This window comes from Cuculus canorus, chromosome 6 (assembly GCF_017976375.1).
Source record: "Cuculus canorus isolate bCucCan1 chromosome 6, bCucCan1.pri, whole genome shotgun sequence".
Classification (NCBI taxonomy): domain Eukaryota; kingdom Metazoa; phylum Chordata; class Aves; order Cuculiformes; family Cuculidae; genus Cuculus; species Cuculus canorus.
The window spans coordinates 18,159,203-18,182,728 of record NC_071406.1 but is presented as its reverse complement, the minus strand read 5'-3'; the positions used below and the strand labels follow the sequence as shown (position 1 = coordinate 18,182,728).

General features: G+C 42.4%; 2 protein-coding genes across 5 annotated transcripts in view; both read left to right on the top strand.

Annotated features, from left to right (window-relative positions):
* The window catches only part of PLA2R1 (phospholipase A2 receptor 1), a 56,845-nt gene extending 51,927 nt beyond the window's left edge, over positions 1-4,918 (top strand). For all 4 annotated transcript variants that reach the window (XM_054069623.1, XM_054069620.1, XM_054069621.1 and 1 more), the window contains one exon: positions 1,658-4,918. The gene's annotated coding sequence lies outside the window, so the exon portion shown is untranslated. The remainder of the gene's footprint in view (positions 1-1,657) is intronic.
* A 9,107-nt stretch (positions 4,919-14,025) lies between these two features.
* The window catches only part of LY75 (lymphocyte antigen 75), a 45,856-nt gene continuing 36,355 nt past the window's right edge, over positions 14,026-23,526 (top strand). Inside the window, exons 1-7 of the mRNA XM_054069237.1 lie at positions 14,026-14,226; positions 16,908-17,282; positions 18,185-18,358; positions 18,626-18,790; positions 19,351-19,461; positions 21,133-21,273; positions 22,986-23,174. Coding sequence (XP_053925212.1) covers positions 14,142-14,226; positions 16,908-17,282; positions 18,185-18,358; positions 18,626-18,790; positions 19,351-19,461; positions 21,133-21,273; positions 22,986-23,174 — 1,240 coding nt within the window. The 5' untranslated portion in view covers positions 14,026-14,141. The remainder of the gene's footprint in view (positions 14,227-16,907; positions 17,283-18,184; positions 18,359-18,625; positions 18,791-19,350; positions 19,462-21,132; positions 21,274-22,985; positions 23,175-23,526) is intronic.

The following is a 23,526-nucleotide window of genomic DNA, read 5'->3' as shown; positions in this document are numbered from 1 at the left end:
CCATATATTTTGCTGTTGTGCTGTTTGGTGGCAGGTACAGGCAAAAGGATTTAGCTGGTGCTAGGACTTGGGGAGGTCCAGGCTTTGTTTTCTGGTTTTACTGCTATCACTGTGTCATCTTGGTCAACTCATTTGAGTTTTGTTTTGAATATTCCATAAATAAAAGGGGAGGGGGCATTATTCTTTGGTGGTCTTTTAGGGAATTTGATTGCCAAGTACAGTGCAAATTGCAAAACGAACACCTTGCTACTAAGGGGAAAACCCCTTGCAGTAACAGTGTGTAGTTCCTCATTCTGTCGCTGTTTCCAGACTGCTTCTGAGGGCAGACAGATACGTGTTTTGTCAAAAAACTATTGGTAAAATTTAAATTCCAAAATTCTTTTTTCCAGCTAAACTTGAAGTAATTTTTGTTCTCAGTTCAGGCTAAGAGCAGCGTTACAGGAGGCAGCTAAAATGACAGTGTAATGAAATGGATAAAGAATTCTATTTTCAGTTATGTATTGGGTTAAAAATGTAAGATTAACATCCAAAACTTGTTTAATTACAGCATTATTATGGTATTGTATTACAGCATTAACAGTCCTTTCAAAATCTGTGGTATTGTTTGTAAAAATTAACTAATTGAAGGCACCTTCTGCTTAAAGTGTTCTCTAGCACTATATTTGTGTTTGTTCATGCTTTCTTTTTATGTCCAATGCTGTGTTTAAACATGTTGTGTTAGGTGAGTAAAATACACTCTGACCTGGAGTCTTCACTAATTTTTGCTTTTAAAGTCAAGATTCCTGGCTTCCCTTCTGCTTGTCCCTACTTTGCTGTGTCTGTCCTGTCCTCACTGACGGGGCTTGTGACTGTGAAAGTGTGTGGGAGGAAAGGTTAAAAGATAAATGCTAGGTTTAACAAATATGGTTATTGTTACCATAAGGATTCACTGTGAAGTTAGTGGCTGAATCATTTTATTTTTAAGGTAGAATTACAATAACATTCTGCATCCATGCCTGAGTTAAAGTTAAAAATCAATACACTTTTAGCATTTTATCTTTCTGAAGACTTCAGGTTGTCAAGTCAAGGGCTGGATTCATAAGAGGAACACAGTCTAGTCATTGGACTTTATACCAATAAGTAAGCATTCAACAGGTCACAATGAGAATATGAGTGCGACTGAGCTCCAGTAGTAGCAGTATTCGTTTGTGGGGAAAGGGAAGAAGGAGACTTAAATTCCAGTTCATGCTCTAATAAACATCTCAGTACTTTGATTAAAGTGGATAAGTTCCAAAAGGAGAACCTGAGAACTTGCTTTAGCCTGGTAGTTACTGAATTAAATTGGATCAACACGGGTTCAGATTCCTCTTACAAAATGGGATTGCACTTGAGCCTTTCATAGCAAAGATGCCCAAACTGTCCATGTATTTGTTAAAAAGAGGACAACAGCATCTTATCTTTCTCTGTCTGAGAACTTTCCCAGTGGACCAGTCAATTGACAAAGTTTAGAGAAAAGCGAGGAGTTGAATAGCTTTGCACTGTCAAAACTTCTGCAAGTGTATCTTCTGCAAAAGGAAGAGTAGGGAAAATGTGGGCCTGCTGCTGGGAGGGGTGGTGGTTTCAAAGGATGTGGAAAAGGCAGAGGTGCTCAATATCTTCTTCACCTCTGTCTTTACAGGTAAGATTTGTTGTCAGGAATCTCAGGCCCCTGAATCCAGTGGGAACATCTGGAGCAGTGGAGACTTTACCCTCAGTAGAGAAGATAAAAACATTTAAACAAATTGGACACAGACAAGTCCATGGAACCCAGTGGGCTGCATCTACAAGTGCTGAGGGAACTGGCATGTCTTTGCAAAACCAGTTTCAAATAACTTTGAAAGGTCACAGACTATAAAGACTGAAAGTTTGATACAAATGTCATGCCTAGCTTCAAGAAGAAAAGGCAATGTGGGGAACTACCTTGATACTCAGGAAGGTGATAGAGCAAATAATTCTGGAAATCATTTCGAAATATGTTAAGGATGTGAAGATTACTAGGAGTCATCACTATGGGTTTATGAAGGCAAAATCATGCCTGTCCAACCTGATAGCCTTCTGTGGTAAAATGACTAGCTTGGTGGACAAGTGAAGCATGTTAATTGTCTTAACTTTAGCAAGGCTTTCATCACTGGCTGTCATAGTATCCTCGTTAATAAACTACTGGCTAGACAAGTGGATGGTGAGGTGGACTGAAAACTGTCTGAAGTGGCAGGCTCTAAATATTATGAACAGCGGCACAACGTCCAGCTGGAGGCTGGACCACTGGAAGCTGGAGGCAGGAGTCACTAACAGTGTACTCCTGAGGCCAATATTGTTTAACATCCTCATTAATGATCCTGGCTGATGAGACAATAAGTTTGCGGAGCATTGAAGACTGGAAGGAGTGGCTGATACACCAGATGGTTGTGATGCCATTCAGAGGGATCTTGACAAGCTGGGGATGATAGGCAAAGAGGACTCTCGTGGAGTTTAACAAAGGGAAATGCCAAATCCTGCCCCAGTTGAGTAACATCCCCACACATTACTAGGGGCTGGGGACCAACTAACTGGGAAGTAGCTTTACAGAAAGAAGCTAGGAATTCTGGTGAACACTGGCTTGGACATGAGCCAGCAAAGGGTGAACATCGCAGCAAAAGTGTCCAACAGTACCCTGGACTGCTTAAGGAGGAGAGGTTGCTAGTAGGTTGAGGTGGATGATCAAGGACGTGTCCTGACATGCCCTGCTGTAACCTCCATCACGGAAGACAGGCTGAGACCTTTTCCCACAACTGTTGACTTTGTGTTTGTGTTTTATATGGTTAATGTAGCTACTTTCACTATACTTGTATTACAGATTTTGAGGTTTCCCTAAGTTGAATATTTCCTTTCAAAAGGAAGTTGCATATTTCTCTGTTAATATTCTCTGTTAATGCTATTATTGCTTCTCAGGAAGAGAGGTCTAGACCAATCGATCTTTACTGGGATCAAGAAAGTGGTGGTGAAGGATACTCTTGAGGATGTCATCATCACAGTTCTGTGAGTTCTGTCCTTGAGATTCCAAATTCCATCCTTTGGAGAAACCAGATTAGTATGAGGCTTTATATGTGCCTCAAGTTTCCTAATACTCTGGTTTTAAGCCTCCTAAGTTTATCTGAGACAGTGGGATTCTGGTTACAAAATTGAACCTTAAAATTTTTGGGAAAATAGGTGGCACGCCTTTGAGTGCTCCAAAATTATTATTGCTTGTGGGTTATGCATTAAGATTGGAGTTGTTTATTTGCCATTGCTAGTAATCAAAGGCGTAGAAAACCAAGGATAAGAACTGTAATTTCAACCCAATTTGTTAAACTGTTTTGGTTTTTTTTTCGATTGTTAGATTCATACTTGTACTGGTTCACTTGGCTATTGTTATATTAATCCTGGCACTTGGATAATCACACATGCCATCCTGGTTGTCTTTTCCTCCCTATATTTCTTCCTCTATCCGGTATATCCTGATCCTGAACTCCTCTTGTCTTTCAACAGTACAAGTTGAAAGAGGCCTGGGCACGAGTTGACACCTCGTGGATCTGGGAAATACCCCGTGTCTTTTGACTGGGGAGTTGTGGATCTAGGAAACACCCCCTGTCTTTTCCCCTGGGCACGTCGAAAGAGGCCTAGGCACGAGTTTACAGCTCGTGGATCCAGGACGTGACAACCCCTTTCCTTCTCTCTTCCTCAGCCTTATTCTCCTCATCCTCTCCTTTTCTTCTAAGGGTCACCACTATCGACAGCACGGATCTGAGTTTTGGATTTGAGTTCTGTGACAAATGTTTAAGTCATGGGGTGGAATATAAAGCCTGACTATGCTTCTTTCCTTGCCTTAAACATTTCGTCTGAAGGCTGGCCATTTGTGTGTCTGTTTTGTGGTGCCAGCAATGAATAGTGGAGATGGTGCAGCAGCAGACCTCACCAAGGACAGAGCTTGGGATATCTTGGATTATTCCCATGCTCTCTCTCTCTCCCACCTGTTATTTCAATCAGACCCGCCTGGACCACGTGGCCTGGAAGAGGCATACAGGCATCTTGACTTGTATCAGAAATGGCGCGGCCAGCAGGTCCAGGGAGGTTATTCTGCCCCTGTACACAGCACTGGTGGGACTGCACCTCAAATACTGTGTTCAGTTCCTTCGCTACAAGAAAGATATTGAGGCTCTGGAGCATGTCCAGAGAAGAGCAACAAAGCTGGTGGAGGGGCTGAAGAACAGGTCTTACGAGGAGTGGCTGAGGGAACTGGGGTTGTTTAGCCTGGAGAAGAGGAGGCTGAGGGGAGACCTTATTGCTCTCTACAACTACCTGAAAGGAGGTTGTGGAGAGGAGGGAGCTGGCCTCTTCTCCCAAGTGACAGGGGACAGGACAAGGGGGAATGGCCTGAAACTGCGCCACAGGAGGTTTGACTGGATATCAGGAAAAAGTTTTTCCCAGAAAAGTCATCAGGCACTGGCAGAGACTGCCCGGATAGGTGATGGAGTCACCATCCCTGGAGGTATTTAAAATATGGGTAGACGAGGTGCTCAGGGACGTGGTTTAGTGGCAGATAAGAATGGTCGGACTGGATCCAAGAGGTCTTTTCCAAGGTGGTGATTCTGTGAAGCTGCTGCTGCGACCACATGTTCCTGAGGAACTGCTGCTGCTCATCAGTGTGGTGACTTCTTTCCTTTTCCCTTCTCTGTCTTTCTCTCTGCCTCTCCCATTACCTTACGGTGTGCATGTCGGATTGGATCTGAGTGACCCTGGCTGCGTTCAGGAATCAGGTTGTGATCTGAACAGGTTGGGATTTGTTCCTGTAACTTTGGGAAGTTGCACCCCTATGTCTCAGCTGTACACGTGAGTATTTTGGCCTGTTTATGTTTCCTGGAGCCAGAATAAATATCACTTTTGATTTTTGCCTTGTGAGTGACCTTCTTGGCCTCTGGATTGCTGCACAAATAAATCACACACACACACACACACAGGGTCTGGGGTGGGACAGGTATTTAATGAGCATGAATTAAATACATCACTATCTAGAACTCTACAGGCAGATACATTTTCTTCATTACTTCTGTTCATCCTCTGTTTATTTCTTTTAGAATTTTGTGATTTACATAGGTATATTAAGGATAAAGACGTACAAATCAAAAAGTGATAATAGTACTGTTTAGCTATTCTAGTGATTATATAATATTACTATCTCTTTCCCCTTTTTTCCTTTTCCCCCCCTTTTTTTTTGCATTTAAAAATGTAACTAGAGGTACTCGTGCAATGTTGTAACGTAAGATACCATAAAAAGGAGGCTTACTCCTTGACAGCATCAGCAAAGGAAGGAGAGTGGCCTCAAAATCAAAGCTAGGAACAGGTTTGGCTTGGACACAACTGATAATCTCTAAGTGGGAGTTTATCATAAACAAAAGTGATCTCTGAAGTGGTCAAATCCTGAAGGCTTTATAGCTTAAAATATGCTCTGAAGTTTTTGTCTAGAAGCCTATTAATGGTTAGTGCATGTGCAGAACACTGCAGATCTGAGTCATAAGGGATCTATACTGTTCTGTACTATCTTCACCTTTCACGTACTCCCTCATATATTCTGCATCAAGCACATGAAACTCACCAGCAGTACTTGTGCAGTGATGAAAAGCTGATAGCAGTACTCCACAGTCTCTCCCTGATTTGCCTTTGGTGTCAAGCACAGAATGAAGTTTTATAAATTCATTTGTATGCACTGTCCACCTACAAACTTTATCTCAAGTTGTGTGAGCGTTGAGTCACAGGCAGGTAGTTCTTGTTCAAGTCCCAGCATCATGTAAGCTGTGGATAATAACAAAAGCCATTTCAGTTCCACTCTCAGAAATAACGAGTAAGGTATAAATAATTTCTTTACAACAACAAACTCTCAAATCAATAGAAAAATGCAAACAGCAAGTTCCAGTTAGAAGTGCCTGCTGATCTGTTCACCCATTAGGAGCTTTCATCCACGTCAAGAAATTACCAATGGACCATATCAGCCAGATCACTCTTGTCTGCATGTTTGCTGACCTTGTAAAAAAGTGTCCAGAGGCCTAGACGGTAAATATTGATTTTAGAGAAGACGTGTCGGCACTGCCCAACTAGATCATATTTATCAAGGTGCACACTAATTCTATTCTTTATTGCAGTTTCTAGTGCTTTGCCTGGCACTGATGTTAGGCTTGACAGCCACTAGTATTGTCTGTCCTATCCCCTCATTGCCCCTCTGGGATATTTTTTTGAGATTGGTGTCACATTGCCACCCTCCAGTCTCTGGTAAGCAAGCTTGAAGAGAGAGGTAGGTCCATTAGTAGATCTGCTGTTTCTTATCCACACTTCCTTAAAAATCTTGAGTGCCTAGGGATTTGTTGCTCTGCATACTATGGATTACAGCCTTCCCCAGTTAGCACACTTTCAAGCAGTGTCTCTGCCAACTCCCTCAGAAAGAAAGGTTCAAGTATGGGGATCATGCTTATTCCAGTGAACACATGCAAATACATAATTTAGCTTTTCTGGAAATGTTTTGGCTTCTTTTCCTTTTACTCTCCAGTTGTCATTCAATCCAGTGGTCTCCAGTGTGCTTCTTTGTCTTCAAGCATCTAAAGAAAGATTTAATAATAGCTTTGATTCCTGTTTCGAGCTGCTGCTCACATTTATTTTTATGGTTCTTTCACTATGCTTTCCTTTAATTGTTGGTTTATGATCCTTTCTGTGTTTTTCTTTTGGATATTGCTTCAACTTCTTGTTTCTAATAATCTGCCCTGTAGTGAGATTATCTGTGCCCACTTCTTTTTGCCTATTCTCAAAACTTTAGTAGATGCCATACACTGATGCTGTGCTGTTCATCCTTCAGGAAATTCGGCTCCATGTGTAGGAATTTACTGTTTCCAGCTGGTTCTTTTTGTTTCCTCTTCAGAAGCTTTCTCATTGCTATGTCTCTGTCCCTTTTGACACTGGGTGCAACTGCTGTGCGTGCTTGTCCTTTGTAAAGCCTGTGTGAATTTTAAATATAAACACAAGAACAGCAACTGTGAGCTGAAGATGTAAGTCCAGATCTTGCACATTAAAGAGGACCAAATGAAGGGCTGCATCTCCCCCGTGGCTTCCAACCACTGTCCAACCACTCTGTCAAGTGGCATTGATGTAGTCTAATGTAGCCTGTGTTATGTTCCAGTTGTGCAGCGTCCAGAAAACACAAGGGTTACCTGAAGTACAATTTTGGTTGTATTTCCCACTGACCCTGCCCATCTGATCTCTCTCAGCAGACTTTATCTGTCCTTCTGGTCAGGCAGGCAGTCCACCTACTACATACACTTCAAGTCTGCATTTCTGTTCATGCAGATTCTGTGTCCCATGTGGTGTCCTTACTTTGTTCACTGATTTGATTCTAAGATCTCACTAATAAATCTCACTACTCTATCATCAGGAGAGGTGACTCTTATCTTTTGTGTATATTTTATGTTCTGGTACTGCGATGCCCTACGTGCGTCTGTCATGTATTGTCTTATTGTAAGACTAGGCATTTAATGTTCTTCATTTATTCATTGGATTTTTAGCATGTGTGTAAATTTACACGTTGCAGGTTTTGTTTCCTTCTTCATGTCTCATTTGAAAGACACTTTTGTTTGTTTTTACCATTCTTTATTTCTGCTCTTTGGCCTCTGCTGCACTCAAAATGGCACAATTTCTAAGCCCTTGCTGATGGTTTATTGAACTGTGTGTTTCCCCACCTGCTGCTCTTTAGTTTATAGCTTAATCAATCACAGCCTTTAAATGCCAGCAGTTTATCCCCCAATGAGCCTATCCTTTCCACACAGGTTCTTTTTATCTCAGAAGTATTCCCAAGTTCAGATCCATCTGAAGTTTCGCTCTTTACACCGTCCTCTCAGCTGCATGTTGAAAGCTTGCCTCTTTCTGGCCACACGTAAGGCAGTGAGGGCATTGTGGAGAGTGCCATCATAGAGGATGTTACTTCATCTACCCTCCAACAAGTTGAATTTTGCCTCTAGAACATCATGTGAGACTCCAAAACATAGGCTCTTCCCCCGCAGTGTTCTGCTTTGCATATTTGAAGAAGAAAAAGAAGCTTTTTCATTTAAATTTAAAAACTCTTCCACTTGAATTAATTTTTATTTGCTTAAAAATCTTTCCCAAATTATAATTGATGTTCTTTTGAACCATTCCTCCAGACTAAGTTTTTTGCAACAAATGTAATGTGGTACAAAATATTATCTGAGTTGCCAGCTCCCACAATCATATTTTGAGTAATAATCCTGCACTGGCACAGTGACAACGGAAAACAGCTTTTGAGGAGATTGACCATATTAACACTGCCAGCAGAACTACAACACCGGGGCACAATTTCCATTAACATTGCACAGTATAGATGTCAGAGACCCTTTCTTAAAGCGCTAGGAAGGAATATAATTTACCACTTACCTTATGATTTTAAGTGATTCTCTGAAGGTTAAAGTACTGCTTATATTATTCTGTTGTTGTTCCAGGAGCATGCAAAGACACCAGCAGGAATTAAAGCCAAACCAACACACAGAAAAAGACATTCCCTGCTATCAAAAGACAAAGATGCAGGGTGGATGTGTCCACACTCCATTCTTTGTCTCATTTGTCAAACCTGTTGCTTGTATTTCAGTAGACCTTGTCTAATCTGAGTTTGAATACTCAGCAGAACAGATTCGGAGGCAGAAGTTGGCAGCACCACATTTGAGTGAAAAAGGAGGGTGATATTACAGTAAAAGTTTTTAATTCCTTTTATTTCTGAATGTTACCCACCACATTTCTGTGTAGTGGGAGAAACCATTATATAAAATGCTATAATAACATCCAGCCTATTTATTATGACTCATGATACTTTCTAAGAGAGTCACGTGTAAGGATTCCTAACAATAATAAAAACCTTCAAAAGCAATGAAAAACTCAAAACTTTGGAACTTGTGCCAAAGATTCATACAGAGATTGTTAGGGAGATGAAAAAATTGCATCAAAGTTCAGCTGAGAGAGTGTGTGTTTTCATCTTGAGCTTTACTGTGCAATATGAGAGTTTCATAATGTGCTAAAAGGTTAGGCTGCTGCCACTGAAACAGGAAATCTAAAGCAACACCAGAGACATCAGTAATTTTCCTTTGTGTTCCCTTCTTGCTAAAAGCTAAATAATCTTTAATGTTTAAAAATAATCAAGTCCTCAACAAGCAGTTAAAAAAGCAAGTCAGCAAGCAGAGTAAGTGTCCATGAAGAAGAGACCATCCAGGTAGAGATAATGCAAAAAGAAGTTGAAGTTATTGCTTAAAGTTGTCTCTGGATATGACCTCTCCCTATCCAAAACAGTTGTTGGATGTGGATGCTTATCACCTCCCCTTTGAATTTCAGTTATTTTTTTCATGGCCACATCTGAGATTAACTCAACCAAACCAAACTTGTGTATTCAGAAAAGAATTATTTGGCTTTTAGCCATGCTTAGGGTAAAAGTTGTAATTGTCTGGTTTTCTATTCTATTAAACTATCTTTAAACATGTTCAGGGCTTATATTTCCAGTGGTTAGCAGACATGTTACTCAAACCTGATCCATGTTGTAATATTAAACTTGGCAGCAGAGTGCAGGTAGGTCTGAAACGTTTGTTTGCCGGTGGCTTTCTTAAAGAAAGTCCTCTGCCTCAGGAAATAACTCTGGTCCTGCAACTCTTGAAAGCCCTGATTTATTTGGTGGGGTTTGTTTGTGTAAGGGCCTGGGTATTGCAAGCACTGATGTTGCAAGGTGGAAAAAGTAATAAAAGTTTCAAAGTCACTTCTGGGGGGAAGCAGACAAGAGCTGAAGTTACCATCTGTAGAGCCCATTCCCATCTGTGGGAGATGCTGGAAGTAGCAAATCCTTTTCAAGCATTCCCTTCATGCTCACTGGCATGTGGATGTGATCAATCTAGCCAGAAAAACTGGATTGTGACATGTTGATTGTAGAAGAGGGAGGAAGGTTGCTCATGCAAAGTATCTATTTCATGTGGTGAGCAGAAGAGAGGTGGGGCGGAGATTCATGGATAGACAGGTGTTGACACTTCTGCAGTTAGTACTATTGTTATAAACATAACATATGGGCATAAAAGCAAAGAAAGTATCTGTTGATGAGCAAGAAAGACTCCTGCTAGAAATACAATGCTCTTAGTCATGATGTTGGCACCTCCAAAGGCTTTTTTGAGCGGAAAGGCAAAGTAATCTGCTTGGAAGCAAGAGAAAAGGCTGCTGTGCATTGTTGTCAGCTCTGTGGCTGGGTTCCTCCTGCATCTGAAATTCTGTGTTTGGTTATCCATGTGGGCATGGCTGAAGTTTGTTCTGCTATTACTGTTGCTTTGCCACGAGCAGTGGGTATTCACGGGGATGTGATGTTTGTGATTTGCAATACAGAAGTCGTTCACCAATTATGCTATGAGTGATGCTGCTGCATAGCTCTCATTAATGCAGAGGCCTTGTTGATAAAGCTAGGATAAATCCTTTAAGAAGTAGGCTTTGGCACTGTTATAAGTTTGATAAGCTTTGGTACAAAACCACTTTTTCAGTTAACAGAAAGCTGTAGATTTTCATAAGTTATCACGTGACATGCACTGATTTTGATTTTCCCTGCTCTGCTCTTTCCATAATACTAATTTCTTTGATTATTTCTTTGATTTTTTTTTTGTTTGTTTGTTTGTGAAGAGATTGCTCCCTTTACAATCATCTACCATGAAGAAATGCTTTTAGTCTTCCTTTTTTAAAAATCTGGCATTATTTGAACATAAAAAGCCAAAGGAAGTCAAGTCTTCCACAGGAGAGATTGCTCAGGGCAGAAGGTGAGCAAATTCAGCAGAGGAAACATTGTCTGAGATACTCCCTTTGAAAGCTTGCTCCATTAGGAAGAGATGCGTGAGAAATTGTCAGACTTGTAATCGATATGGAGGCTGACTTTTCTGGTTAGGTTGTGTAGATTTCTGGTCAGGCTCTTGGTATACAATTGGCTTTTGGGAGCATCCTTCTGCAAGGAATATTTGGCCTTGCATTTGGATGCCACCTGATCCGTTCCAGTGCCCAGATCCATCTAATTCTTGTAGCGCCGGTCTGTGCATCAACACGTCCTACATAGCTCAGTGTTGCTAGGGAGGGTTTTGCCCTGCACAGGCTGCCAGGTAGACCAGGTAGACTAACAGCCCTTTGCCTTGGTGGGGGAATGCATGGCATGGGAGTGCTCAATTTGGCCAGCTACAGAAACACTGTGCTATCCCACTGAAGGGTTAACAACCACAACTTGCATATTAGCTTTTAATAGGTCATTTCCACAGACCACAAAAGTTTGTACTGCAACTTATTTTATCTTAGTAGAAAACAAAAAACAAAACAACAACAACAAAAAATAGAAATAAAACCCCCCAAAATAACTATTTGTGTTCAGGCTTTTTAAAAAAATGCTTTTGATATATAAAGCAGTAAAACTACTGTTTACATGTGTTTTTTTCAATAGCTTCCTATTTTTTTAAACTTCTTTCATCAAAACACTGACTCCTTGTTTTGTGCACAAAGCACTTTAACCAAGGAGTTGTGCAGGTGTGAGCCTATATACTCCCATCATCTGTCTGCTACTCGGCTGGGGGCAAAGGGAAGGGGTGTATTTTGGTGGGCTCACCAGGGCTGTACATCTTGTGTCTCCTCATACATTAATGTATGACAGAGGTCAAGAGCAGGGCACGCACATACACACAAAACTGAAACTAAGTGGCACCAGCGCAAACAGTGATCTTTTCCTATCCTTGGACATTCTTTAAATTTTGAGTCGGGGTCAGAGTCTGATCCTGTGTTATCTAGCACGGTATTTTATAAGAAGATAAACAAAAAAGGACGTCAAATTGGAAGTGCATGTTGGAGAGCACGTAATTTATGTTAAGATGCCTTAAGAGAACCTCCTCTCTACTAATATTCATAGTTGCTGATATATGTTTGGTAAATAGGATGCTGTTAATTTCAGAGTTACTGGCCCATGTTCAGTAAAAATATGCACTGCGCTCTTGTTAGTTTCAAAGTTAAACTCTTTACTACTTTCCATACCAAAACTGGGACAGTCAGTTATCACTTTAAAAATAGCACCTATTCAGAAAGGGTCATGGGGATGCAGGGCTCACATTTAATACTTCTTGTTATGATGTTTTATTTAAAAAGAAACACACCAACCCACCACATATTTAATTTTAGTTTTAATAGCTTGCTTTTGTATCAGGCTCATCAGTGGGGAATTTCTGCCTCCCACTCTTTGCATGGAGACTTTAAAGCTTTGCTCTTCCAGAAAATGAACTGTTTCTGGTAGCACAGCTTTGATTTTGCTGCAGCTATGGATCCCTCTCTGCCTGAACCTGATTTCTGATTTTTCAAATAGCTCCTGCCTTGGCAGCCAGGTCTTGCTCTGTGGTTTCCAGCAGGAGAGAACATTTGCTCACTTACAGATGCCTGGGTTTGTTCACTGTCTTTCCGCTCAATTCCCAGTCCGGCACACCCTCAACTCCTGCGTTCCCCGAGCGTAATGGGCATTTGAAATGCATAAAACAGACTGCACATTGCATTTCTCATATTTATGACTATCTAGGATTTCTTTCCCCGAGTGGCTGCTCCTCCAAGTTTAATCAAAATAGGTTTTCTTAGCCAGTAATTTTTGTTCTTGCGACTTTGCAAGCACTTTCTTGCACAGCTCAGGTTTGAGCTACACCACCTTTCCAGGTCTGCTCCGAATCACCCAACATGCAGCTAAAAACAGACATGATTTAATTTTACATCCTTCCCATCCGTTTCCCTTCTTTCTCTTTTCCTTACCCAGGCCAAACAGTTCTCCGTGTCTTTGTGTTTTTATTTTTGGAGTCTGTGACTTCCTGCAGGCAGCACCATCACTTTCTCAGCAACAGCTATGTCATCTCCTCCCTCTTCCCTGGCAGGAACAGATCAGACAATTGCAGTTTAAGCTGCTAACTACCAGAAAACTCTTAGCAAGTCTGGCACGGCTGCCCGGGCCGCTTCTGCCCCTCCGCGGCTCCCCAAAGCCCCGGGCAGCGCCTCGTGGCTCTGTGATGGGGAGCGATGGGAGCCTTCGAGGGCCGTGGCTGCCCTGGCAAGCGCTGCTGCGGGTCCCGGTTCTCCCCCAGCATTCATGGCCCGGGAAGGACCCGCTGCCCCTCGAGGGGCATCGGCCAGAGCGGGCGGGGAGCACAGGGTGATGCTGGGTAGCACATTATTTCATCCAGTTGTCAGTATTTTACTTAATGCCTTCTATTATTTATTTTTTATATATTTTATATATATAATATATATAATATATAACAGCATCCTTTATATTTCGGGTTTATATTTTCTTCACTTCTTGCCCTTCACTTTTAGCATTTCTGCTTCCCCTTTCTTTCCCAACCGAATCTCCAAAACCTTTCTTTTAGTTTTAACTTTATCACGTGGTAATTAACCAGGTCCGCCTTTCTGTTTTTTCTTCATCTTCCCGGAGCCGTCTTCATTTTTCTCCTCCTTCCCTTTTGACCCTTCATCCTCTTTATCTTCACTTTTCCCCCTTTCCCACGTTGTCCTCATCCTTCCCCTCATCGTTTCACATGACACTTCCCTTTCCCTTCGTTGTGTCCCACTCCCTTCACCCACAGCCCCGCTCCCGTCGGGGCCGGTCCCTCCTGCCCCGAACCCCTCCTGCCCGTATCGGACCCTCCCGCCTGCGACCCCTCCTGCCCGTCCCAGATCGCTCCTGTTCCGGATCCCTCCTTCCCGTATCGGACCCCTTCTGCCCCGACCCCCTTTTGCCCGTATCGGCCCCTCCCGCCTGTATCGAACCTGTCCTGCCCCGACCCCCTCCCGCCGGTATCGGACCCCTCCTGCCCCGAACCCCTCTCGGCTGGGACCCTCCCGCACCTCCCTGCCCGCCGCGGTCTCTCCCGCCCCGCCGCCGCGGCACCGCCCCATCCGTCGCCGCAGCCTCGGGGCCGCTCCTCTCCGGGCAACAAGTGACGCTCCCGGGACGGCCCAATCCCGCCCTCCCGCTCGCGGTCCCGGGCAGCGGGCGGCGGCCGCGACGCCCCGGCAGCGCCCGCTCCTGCAGCCCGCGGAGGATGGCGAGGGCGGCGAGGCTCTGCCTGGCCGCCTGCGGGCTCGCCTGGCTCCTCGCCTGCTGCGCGGCCCGCCGGCGCCTCTCCGGTAAGCGGGGAGCTCACCTTGCGCGGGGGGGGAAGGTGCGGGGAGCCCCTCTCCGCCCCGGCGGGCAGCGGGGTGGGGGGGGGGCGGCGGCGCCCGGCGGTTCGCGGCGCTGCGTCGCGCTGTGTAGCGAAGTCCAACTGCACGGAAACAACGTGGGAAACTTATGAGGAAAAGTGAAAAGGGGAGGAGGGGGGAAAAGAAGGTGACAAAACGCAGAGCTCCCGCTCGGGGCGTCGCGGAACCGGCGGCTCCCGGTGCCCGCGGGGCGGTGGGAGGCGGGCGAGCCCGGGGCTCCTCTCTGGAGAGGAGAGATGACCCGGCTCGGGCAGGTCCCTGCAGCGCGTCAGGCCATCCTTTCTGTTCGAAGCTCTGTGCTCGGAGAGGGGGGCAGGATCTCTCCTATCCTTTCTGAAAGCAGGTGGGAAAGTTTAATGCTGAGCAAATTCTTGCAGTTGAGAGCTGCTGGCTTGGCTGGAGCTGCGGGGAGGCGAGCTCAGCTATTCGCTGAATAGTTGCACATCACGTGTTTTATTCCACCTCACCTGTAATACTGTATCCTTAACCCAGGAAAAACGTAGATCTGATGGAACAGGCCCAGAAGGGGGCCGCGAAGATGCTCGGGGGGCTGGAGCACCTCCCACACAGGGACAGGCGGAGAGAGTTGGGGTTGTTGAGCCTGGAGGAGAGAAGGCTCAGGGCAGACCTTAGAGCAGCTTCCAGGACTGAAAGGGTGTTACAGGAAAGCTGGGGAAGTGCTCTCTGTCGGGGAGGTGCTCTCTGTCAGGGAGCGCAGTGGTGGGATGAGGGGTAACGGTTTTAAGCTGAAAGCAGGAAGATTTAGGTTAGATTTTAGGAAGAAACGTTTTTCCGTGAGGGTGGTGAGGCACTGGCCCAGGTTGCCCAGGGAAGCCGTGGATGCCTCACCCCTGGAGGTATTCGAGGCCAGGTTGGATGAGGCTTTGAGCAACCAGACCTAGTGGGAGGTGTGCCTGCCTACGGCAGGGGTTGGAACTAGGTAACCTCTAAGGTCCCTTCCAACCCAAACCATTCTATAAGTCTATGATTCTATGATATTTTTATGTCCTTTGGCAGTAACGGGCTTGGTTTTGTAGCTAAAGATGTCAGGTATAACTTCACAGCAAGAGTGTTGAACTGGAGCGCTTTGGCACCAGCATAAATAACTTACTGTACAGAGAGGTTTGGTGCGATGGTATCAGCGTTTTTTGGGGGAAATGCTAAAATGTAGCTTTCTTCGCGGTGTCAGAATGAGGATTGTGTGGGGAGGAGTGGAAGAAGAATGAGGAAAGAGGCAGATCAGAGGAGAGGCAGGCAGCACGTTACGAGAAATTGAAAAGAGGAATAAAGTCTGGAGGGGAGAATAAAAAGCAAAAAGCAGATATAGTGCTGGAAAAGCACAGTGTAAAAGATACTAGAAAAGCAAGTTGGGTTATTGAAATGTCTTTCTTACTTAATAGAGAGAGTGAGAGTGATGCTCAGTTAAAATGTGCTGTTCAGAAAAAGTCACTCCGGTAGGTGGCTGACTTAGAGATTCTTCCTTACAGTTTGACCAGCTCAGTGCTATTTAGATACTATTTGGTACTTACACAGTGGAAAAATCACAAGTAGACTGGGAAGTAGTGGTAAAATTCACTGCATAACATCACTAAATATTTTCCTTGCTGTTCAGCCAAACCTATTATTAAGCCATATTAAAAAAAACACAGTAGGAATGTGATTGACAGTGTGTTACTATTAAATACAAACCACTACTCAGCAGATTCCTTATTTTAACAGCAGAGTAATAGCCTTGTGGGTCTGGGACAGCCAAGGTCCGTTTCAACCTCGTTAGTGAAAGTTTCGTACTCTGGGGCCATCTTTATTGTGGCATAAGAAATAGTTCTAGGGCATTTTTTTTCTTGGTTAGCTTAAACCTGCTGCCACTTGTCATAGAGGTGTTGTACTGGCGGAGGTGTCAGCTTGTATCTGTGGGGTGAGCTGTATCTTTTTTTAAATTGTGTGCTATGCTTTGTCAACCTTTTTTACCTGTTTAGTTACAAGCTATGTCACAACTGCAAATAAAACAAGGATTCCTCTAACTATTTGAAAGTTATATTCCTAAATTTTGTATTATCTTTGGTGGGATATTAATTCTGAAACTCTCCCAAAAGGAGTGCCAGATACTGATTCACATACCAGCCTGTCATGTTGTGTATTATATATGATGCGTGCTTAAAAAAAAATGCTTACTAAGTGAAGATTGTTAATAATTTATGTTACCTGTTGTGTCTTATTGCATTAGCAGATAGATATGAGGACAAGTTTTGTTCCTCAGTAAGCTAGCAAATTAATCAGAGGTTCATCTCATCAGTATGTGTTAAAATTAAAGGAAGAATTCTCATTGATAGGATTGGGCTTGGAAAAACAGCCTCGTGTTATCTCCCCTCATTTTATAATGACTTTGAAAGAGGTCTTTCCCCCCACCTCAGAAGTAAACAACGCTCATTAAAGAACAGCACATTGTGCTTAAGGTGGCTTATGTGAAAGAGTGTAATGTGCAATCAGCAGCTGCTGTACTTTTCTGGTAGCTTGTCCCAGAATGCGATTACACTTTTTAAAATGAACTTCTGTGAAAGTGATACTGAATCATACCCATATGTGGATGTTTTTTTGTTCTTACACAGGCAATGATGCTTTTACCATTCGCCATGACACGCAGAACAAGTGCATACAAGTTAAAAACTCGCGGATAGTGATAGATGACTGTAAGGAGACAAGTGGAGCTTTATGGAAATGGGTATCCCAGAATCGCCTCTTTCATTTGGGATCCAGGCAGTGCCTGGGACTTGATATATTAACCAAATCACCGTCTCGCCTGAAAATGGTTGATTGTAACTCAGAATTGATGCTGTGGTGGCGATGCGCTGATGCTTCCATCCTTGGTGCATCTCAGTACAAATTGACTATCAAGAGTCCTTACGTAACTACAAGCATAAATGCAACAGACCGGTGGAGAAGCAACAGTTCCTCTGATGATATATGTCAGTATCCTTACCGTGGTAAGTTTGCACAGATGTTTGGAGGATTTTTCATTTTCCTGAAGGGCTTTTTGCCATGTGTCTATGCCAAGCAATTCTTAAGATTAGTTATATGAAAAGGCTGATCAATAAAGCAACAGGGTATTTTGCTGTAGAGAGATACTGACGTTGAAGCCTGAAACTTTAACTGTGAGAACCTATTTAATTATGAAATAAGTATCAACCACTCTCTGTCAGAACTGAAACTGTCCTTTACAGTGATGGGAATTTTGCTGTTAGTTCAAGTAAGAGCAGGGTTTGAGGATTTTAATTTTTTTTGCTGGTTGGCTGTACAGTCAAATGCAGTGCATGCTGTTATCTTACAGCCTATTGGGCTGTCAGGGACCATCCATTTCCTTTGTTCTGGTAGTCTGTCCACTTGCCAGGGGAACCAGTCTCATCTGAAATCTCATGCTTCCTGGAAGCACTGGTGAAAACTTGCTTTATCATAATTAAGAGCAGTATTTTCTTTGTATTTGCATTATTTGAAGTGCCCAGCCTGAAGACCTCAGTGGGCTCCAGTTTCCCTCTCCTGTATGTGTTGATTCCTACAGCCTTGTTCTGTAGTACTCTCTGAAAACCACTTGGATTTCAATAGGACAATATATTTATACCTAACTTACCAGGAAGGGGGAAACAAGTTTCTGCTGTATTATGCCCCACTCAGAAGTACAGAGAAATACTTTCCTATCATTTCTTTCAGTTCTGGCATTGCTGTATATTCTCTGTGACAAAAAGGTGGCATGTTTCAAAGCCACAAGTGTGATTAGCATGCCTTTAAGTTAACTATGTCTATACAAGCAGTAACTTTTTTTGATTTACTGTCCTTCCCCTCCATCCTCAGACAACTTGTATCTACTTCTTTACTTTTTTCCCCCTTGCAGAGGTTTATACCAAGGATGGGAACTCCTACGGAAAACCCTGTGAATTCCCCTTTTTGTATAACAAGATGTGGCATCATGACTGCATTGAAGACGAAACACATACGGGTGGGAAATGGTGTGCCACATCTGAAGATTATACTCGTGATGGAAAATGGGGATTCTGCTTACAGCCAGGCACGTTGAGTTTCTCAACAGAGATTCTAAAAGCATTCTATCACTTCACGTATGTACGGCTCCACCGTGGTTTAGCACGTTCCTGTTAAGCTGGGTAAAAGCAGGTACCTTTTCTATTGCAGTGTTGACAGGACAGTTGACACACGCTCATTCTGCAGTCTGTGGGATGACCAATATACCTTTAGTATTCTACTATATATTTTTTTTAAAGTTCTTGATGTTTCAGTATAGTTGTAGTTAAAAGTAACGTCTGCTTCCTTTAAACAGAGGATGGTTGTCATGATTTCTGGGAACATGATCCAAGGTCTGAAAGTTGCTACCAATTTAATACACAGTCTACTCTTTCATGGAAGGAAGCTTATATTTCATGTCAAAGGCAAGGAGGAGATTTACTTAGCATCCAAAGTGCATCTGAATTAAGTTACATACAAGGTAGGTGTAATTATTCATATACGAATATCAGGCAATCTTGACAAATTAACATGAAGAGAGGACAGCATTTTGGGTTCTGTTTTAAAACTCTGGGTTTAAACTTGATTGTGCTTAAAAAGCATTAGTGTTTTCATTTGTCTCACTTTAGATCTTTTAAATTTATCTGTATCATTTCATTGTAATGGCCAGCGATTGCTCGTATTTATCATGAGGGTTGTCCCCAAAATCTCAAATATGGGCCAGAGTGGCAAAAGACAACTTGTTGCCAGCTTGTTGTCATGAAATCTCACTGGTGTTCAGGCTTGGCCTGGAGAAGTTATCGGTGTGCCTTTAGGTTTATAAAAGCAAAGGACAAAACATCTGAAGAGATTGGGAGGGAAAACTTGTGTGAGTGAATTCCTCCTCAGTTCAAAAGGAGTTGCATGTCCAATTGTAGTAGCAATCTTTCTGTCCTCAAATGCATGCTTTTTCAGATTACTTTTTTTTTATTTAAAGGAGACCAATAAAGGATGAGCATTTTATACTAATTGTTTTCTTAACAAAAATACATTTATTTTCAGCTAATGATGGCATTGCTGAGGTCTTTTGGATTGGCTTAAATCAGCTGGATGTTTTTGGAGGTTGGCAGTGGTCAGATCACAAACCTTTGAATTTTCTCAACTGGCATCCAGGTAATGATGTTTCTGGTGGTATTAACAATATTAACAATAAGAAAACCAGTACTTTGCCTTTCTTTTTTTCCCTTCTCCATCAACTTAATCAGAACAATCATTGTTGTTCCCTTTCTCTTGAAAGATTGGAAGCATCTTTTCCTTCTGGCCAGTGAATTTTTCTGGACTCATTCTATATTTATGCATGATTAGGTTAATAAATGATTGAAAAGGTAGAACTTAATTACTATATTTGAGGTCCATTTTAGTAAAGAATCTACAGTTTCCCTAGCTGCTAAATTTCTTCTCCTGCTGACAGAATGGCATTGTCTTCCCTCAGATATTACAATTATTGATGTATGTGCAGGAAGTGGCATTACTTAGAAGCCTAACTTGTGTTTGTAAACTTCATGGTTGCTTAAATTTGTTTCAAGGTGAAGATGAAAGAAGCATAAAACCTTTAAAAAACTTTAATTGATTACTCCCAAGTTCCTAGTAGAATTGGTGAGAGTCTTGTTTGTTTGCAATTTTCAGCATGTACTTGTAATATTCTTGCAAATATGCCATGAATGTGTATATATGAGAATACTGGAGCAATAATTATCAGGAATATTGAAGCTAATATTGTTCCATCATTGAAGCTGAATTTAACCTTTTTAAAGTGGAATTCATTCTTTTTTTCCTTCAGTTTCTAGAATAGTGCTGCAATATGAATTCTGTGGAAAAATAAGTGGTTTCTGCTGCTTCTTTAAAAGCTTTACTAAGAAATTTCTGTGAGATTTTTCAAATGGGAGATTTCTTTTGGAAAGGTTAAGGACTTTGCTGCTGCTTGTACTACTAGCTGCACCTTGTTCTATAACTGCGATGACACTGTAGGACTGTAATGCAGAGCTAGAGACTAGACTACCCCAAGTTATAGTGGCATGATTTAGCCTGCAGTGAAAAATACTTACTTATGTGCCCCTTACTTCTTGTCCTTTCACTGTACACCTCTGAAAAGAGTATGCTGCTGTCTTCTTTATATTCTCCGATGAAGATCTATGACCCACTTTGAGCCCTTTCTGTGTGGGGCTGAATGATCCCAGTGCGGGGGCAGCTGGGCTGCTCTGCATAGGACACAGCTTGGGTTTGCCTTGGGGCTCAAAGAAAGAGAAAGCCAAAAAATACCATTGGAAGGGGCTACAAGGGAAGCTGAGGACTGCAAAAGGAGTTCTCCTCTGTGACATCTTTATTTTGGGGTCTTGTCTCAGATTTCTGTTAAGGCAAGGGTTGTGGGTAGCATTGAGAGAAAAAGTGCGGAGCCGTGTTTGGAGTGGGGCTGGAAAGGCGCTGCCAAAGGAGATGAAGGACTGCAAAAAGGATTCTCCCCTGAGATATTTTTAGTCTGGGAAAGTGCTCAGCGAAGGGTTTGTTGTGTTGTAAATAGAACATTCCTCCTGGTTCTATGATTAAACATTGGAAAAGAAGTCCAGATTCCTTGATTCTGAAACTTCCTCTCAGAAAAATCTCTCTGGGTCCTATGGAAGGACAGGTGCCTTCATTCGAAGCAAGCTGTGTTCTTCCAGTACAAGGTGCTGTACTGTGCAAAATATATTACTCTTGTATTGAAAAGCAATAGAAAAAAGAAGCAGTTGCTACCTTACTGTTTGATAACAGTTTTTATTTGCTGTTTTTATTTGCTCCTGTCTGTAGATATGCAGAGTTCGTCCCCGCTGGATGGGACTAGCTGTGTGGTGATGAATGCTACTTCAGGTCAGTGGCAGAGTTACCATTGTGGGACTCCACTTCCATACATTTGCAAGAAGTCACTCAATGAAGTTCCAAGCCTCCCAGGTAGGACAGCTTGCATTTTTTGTTTCTGTATGTCAATACAAGAGTAATGTTCACTTGTGGAATCTTTTTTTCCCTTCCCGGTCCTTCTTAGGCCTCTCCGCCAAAATGCTTTTGCAACAGCTTTGGGATTTTTAGCAGAGCAGAAGCAAACTATGTATCTTCAGTGTCAAGAAGGTGCATCACAAACAGCTTTCATTTTTTATGGCTTTCTCATTCACATCTAAGGTGTATCCTGTTACAATCTTGCCCTTCTCATTGCATTTTTCCGTATGGCTTGTGCCTTCTTTCATGTGCTACTGAAAGTCTGGAACTGGCAGTTGCACCTCAAACCATTCCATCTCTACCTTAAGCCCATTTCTCTCACTCTTGGGTGCATTGACATAAAATAAGACCTACCTGGGGCTTAGATCAAAGTCTTTTGAATTCAAGTAGAAGTAGTTAAATGACCTCACTATCCTTTGAAACCAGGCCCAACAGTGGAAATAAGAATGCAAGAGTTGGTAGCTTGCCAAGTGTGTAATCTTTACTGGATCCATAACACCTTTTACAATATATTTATTCTCTCCTCCCTGCACACACACATGCAGTTGTTCAGTTTTTACCGTATCTAACTGTGTCATATAACTCCTTCCATGCTTTTAGCCATTTACCTTTGTCTGGGTGTCCAGCCCTTCCCATATCCATGGCCTGTTCTTCCATGTGTGCTTTTGGCCTTACCCACTTTCCAGGGCTCATGCTTGTGGGGCTCTCATGGAAAGACTTCTAGTGCAAGGTGATCGTCCTTGGGTGAGGGGGACCACTAGGGGATAAGACGGAGGAAGCAGAGTTGTGGAGCTGAAAGGTGTCATGGGGTGTCTCTGGCTAAGGCAGGTTCACTCGAGCTACCCCGGGAGAGGTGTGTGACTTTGTGGGGAAAAAAAATAGTGAGTAGTTCATATTTAACTAATTTGCTTCAAACTTTTAAATGATCCCTTGAAAAATAGCTGTCAATGAAACATAATTATCTATTCTCTGGCTCCTCAGTGGGGCATGTGGAGTTGTTACCAATGTTTATACGGTGTTTTATTTATTAAAAAATTAAGTACTTGTGATTAGGATATTTTATACTGTGTTTTGAACCAGAAAGGCTGTTAGTATATACCTTTTTCAGCATGTATTAAAACCAGTCTGAATTCTTGAATATCTTAATTTTCAGAAGGAAAAAACATTTAAAACTTAGTATTTGTTTCATTGTGAGCTATTAAAAATTGGTCTTGTGCATGGTACTGCATTTTGATAATAATGCCCTATAAAAGTGCATACCCCTACTAGAACAAAGTTTTATGAAGTTGCTGTCCTACAATGAATAACTTGATTTGCCTTTAATTGTTTTTTGAAAGCTTACAATTACTTCTGAACCTTTCACTTACACTACGACCAGTTTAATGTAATGCATTCCAGTTTTTCACTTTCATTCTTACTAACTTCTTTCTCCTTCTACCTACTTCACCGCCCTTAAGTATTACGAAACCCCGTAATGCTGCTCAGTTAAGTCTGTTTGCTTGACTAAACCGTGACCTTTTCTTGAATTGTTAGCCCTGAAGAGATGTGAACACATTCTGATCGCTGCATTCAGGCTGTTTTCAAGGTGCTGCTGCATTTAAAACATGCCAGCCTTTTGCACTAACCAATGTAAAACAAAAGCCTCTAATTCTGTTTCTCTTCTCTATTAGAGTTTTGGAGACACTTGGATACTCGCTGTGATTCAGACTGGCTTCCCTACAATGGTTTTTGCTACATGCTGATAAACAACCAGGCACCTTGGAGTACAGCAGAGGAGATGTGCAAAGCAAATAAGAGTAACCTCATCAGCATACACTCATTAGCAGATGTCGAACTGGTTGTTACAAAGCTTCACAATGGTGAGTTGGGACACTTGTAAAGGTCCGGCACAAGTGCTGCACACCATAAGTTACAAACCACTTTCCATGTTCTAGCGTATGATTGTCATAACCTTTAGCTTTTAAATGAAGGTGCTGGTGCTGACCTTGTACCCAGGTTACTGCTGAGTGTTGCTATTCAGGTGTAAGCCCTCTGTGTTAGCTCTTGGTTTAGTTTGAGCTACTTTATCTATCTGTCTATCTATCTATGCAAGCTACTTCTAGTTGCCTAATAACTTGTGTTTAATTTTCTCATTTAAAGGGGATTGTAGATATTGGGTAAATATTTTGACTATGGGGTGACTGAACTAGTACGTGCTATTTATACTCTTTG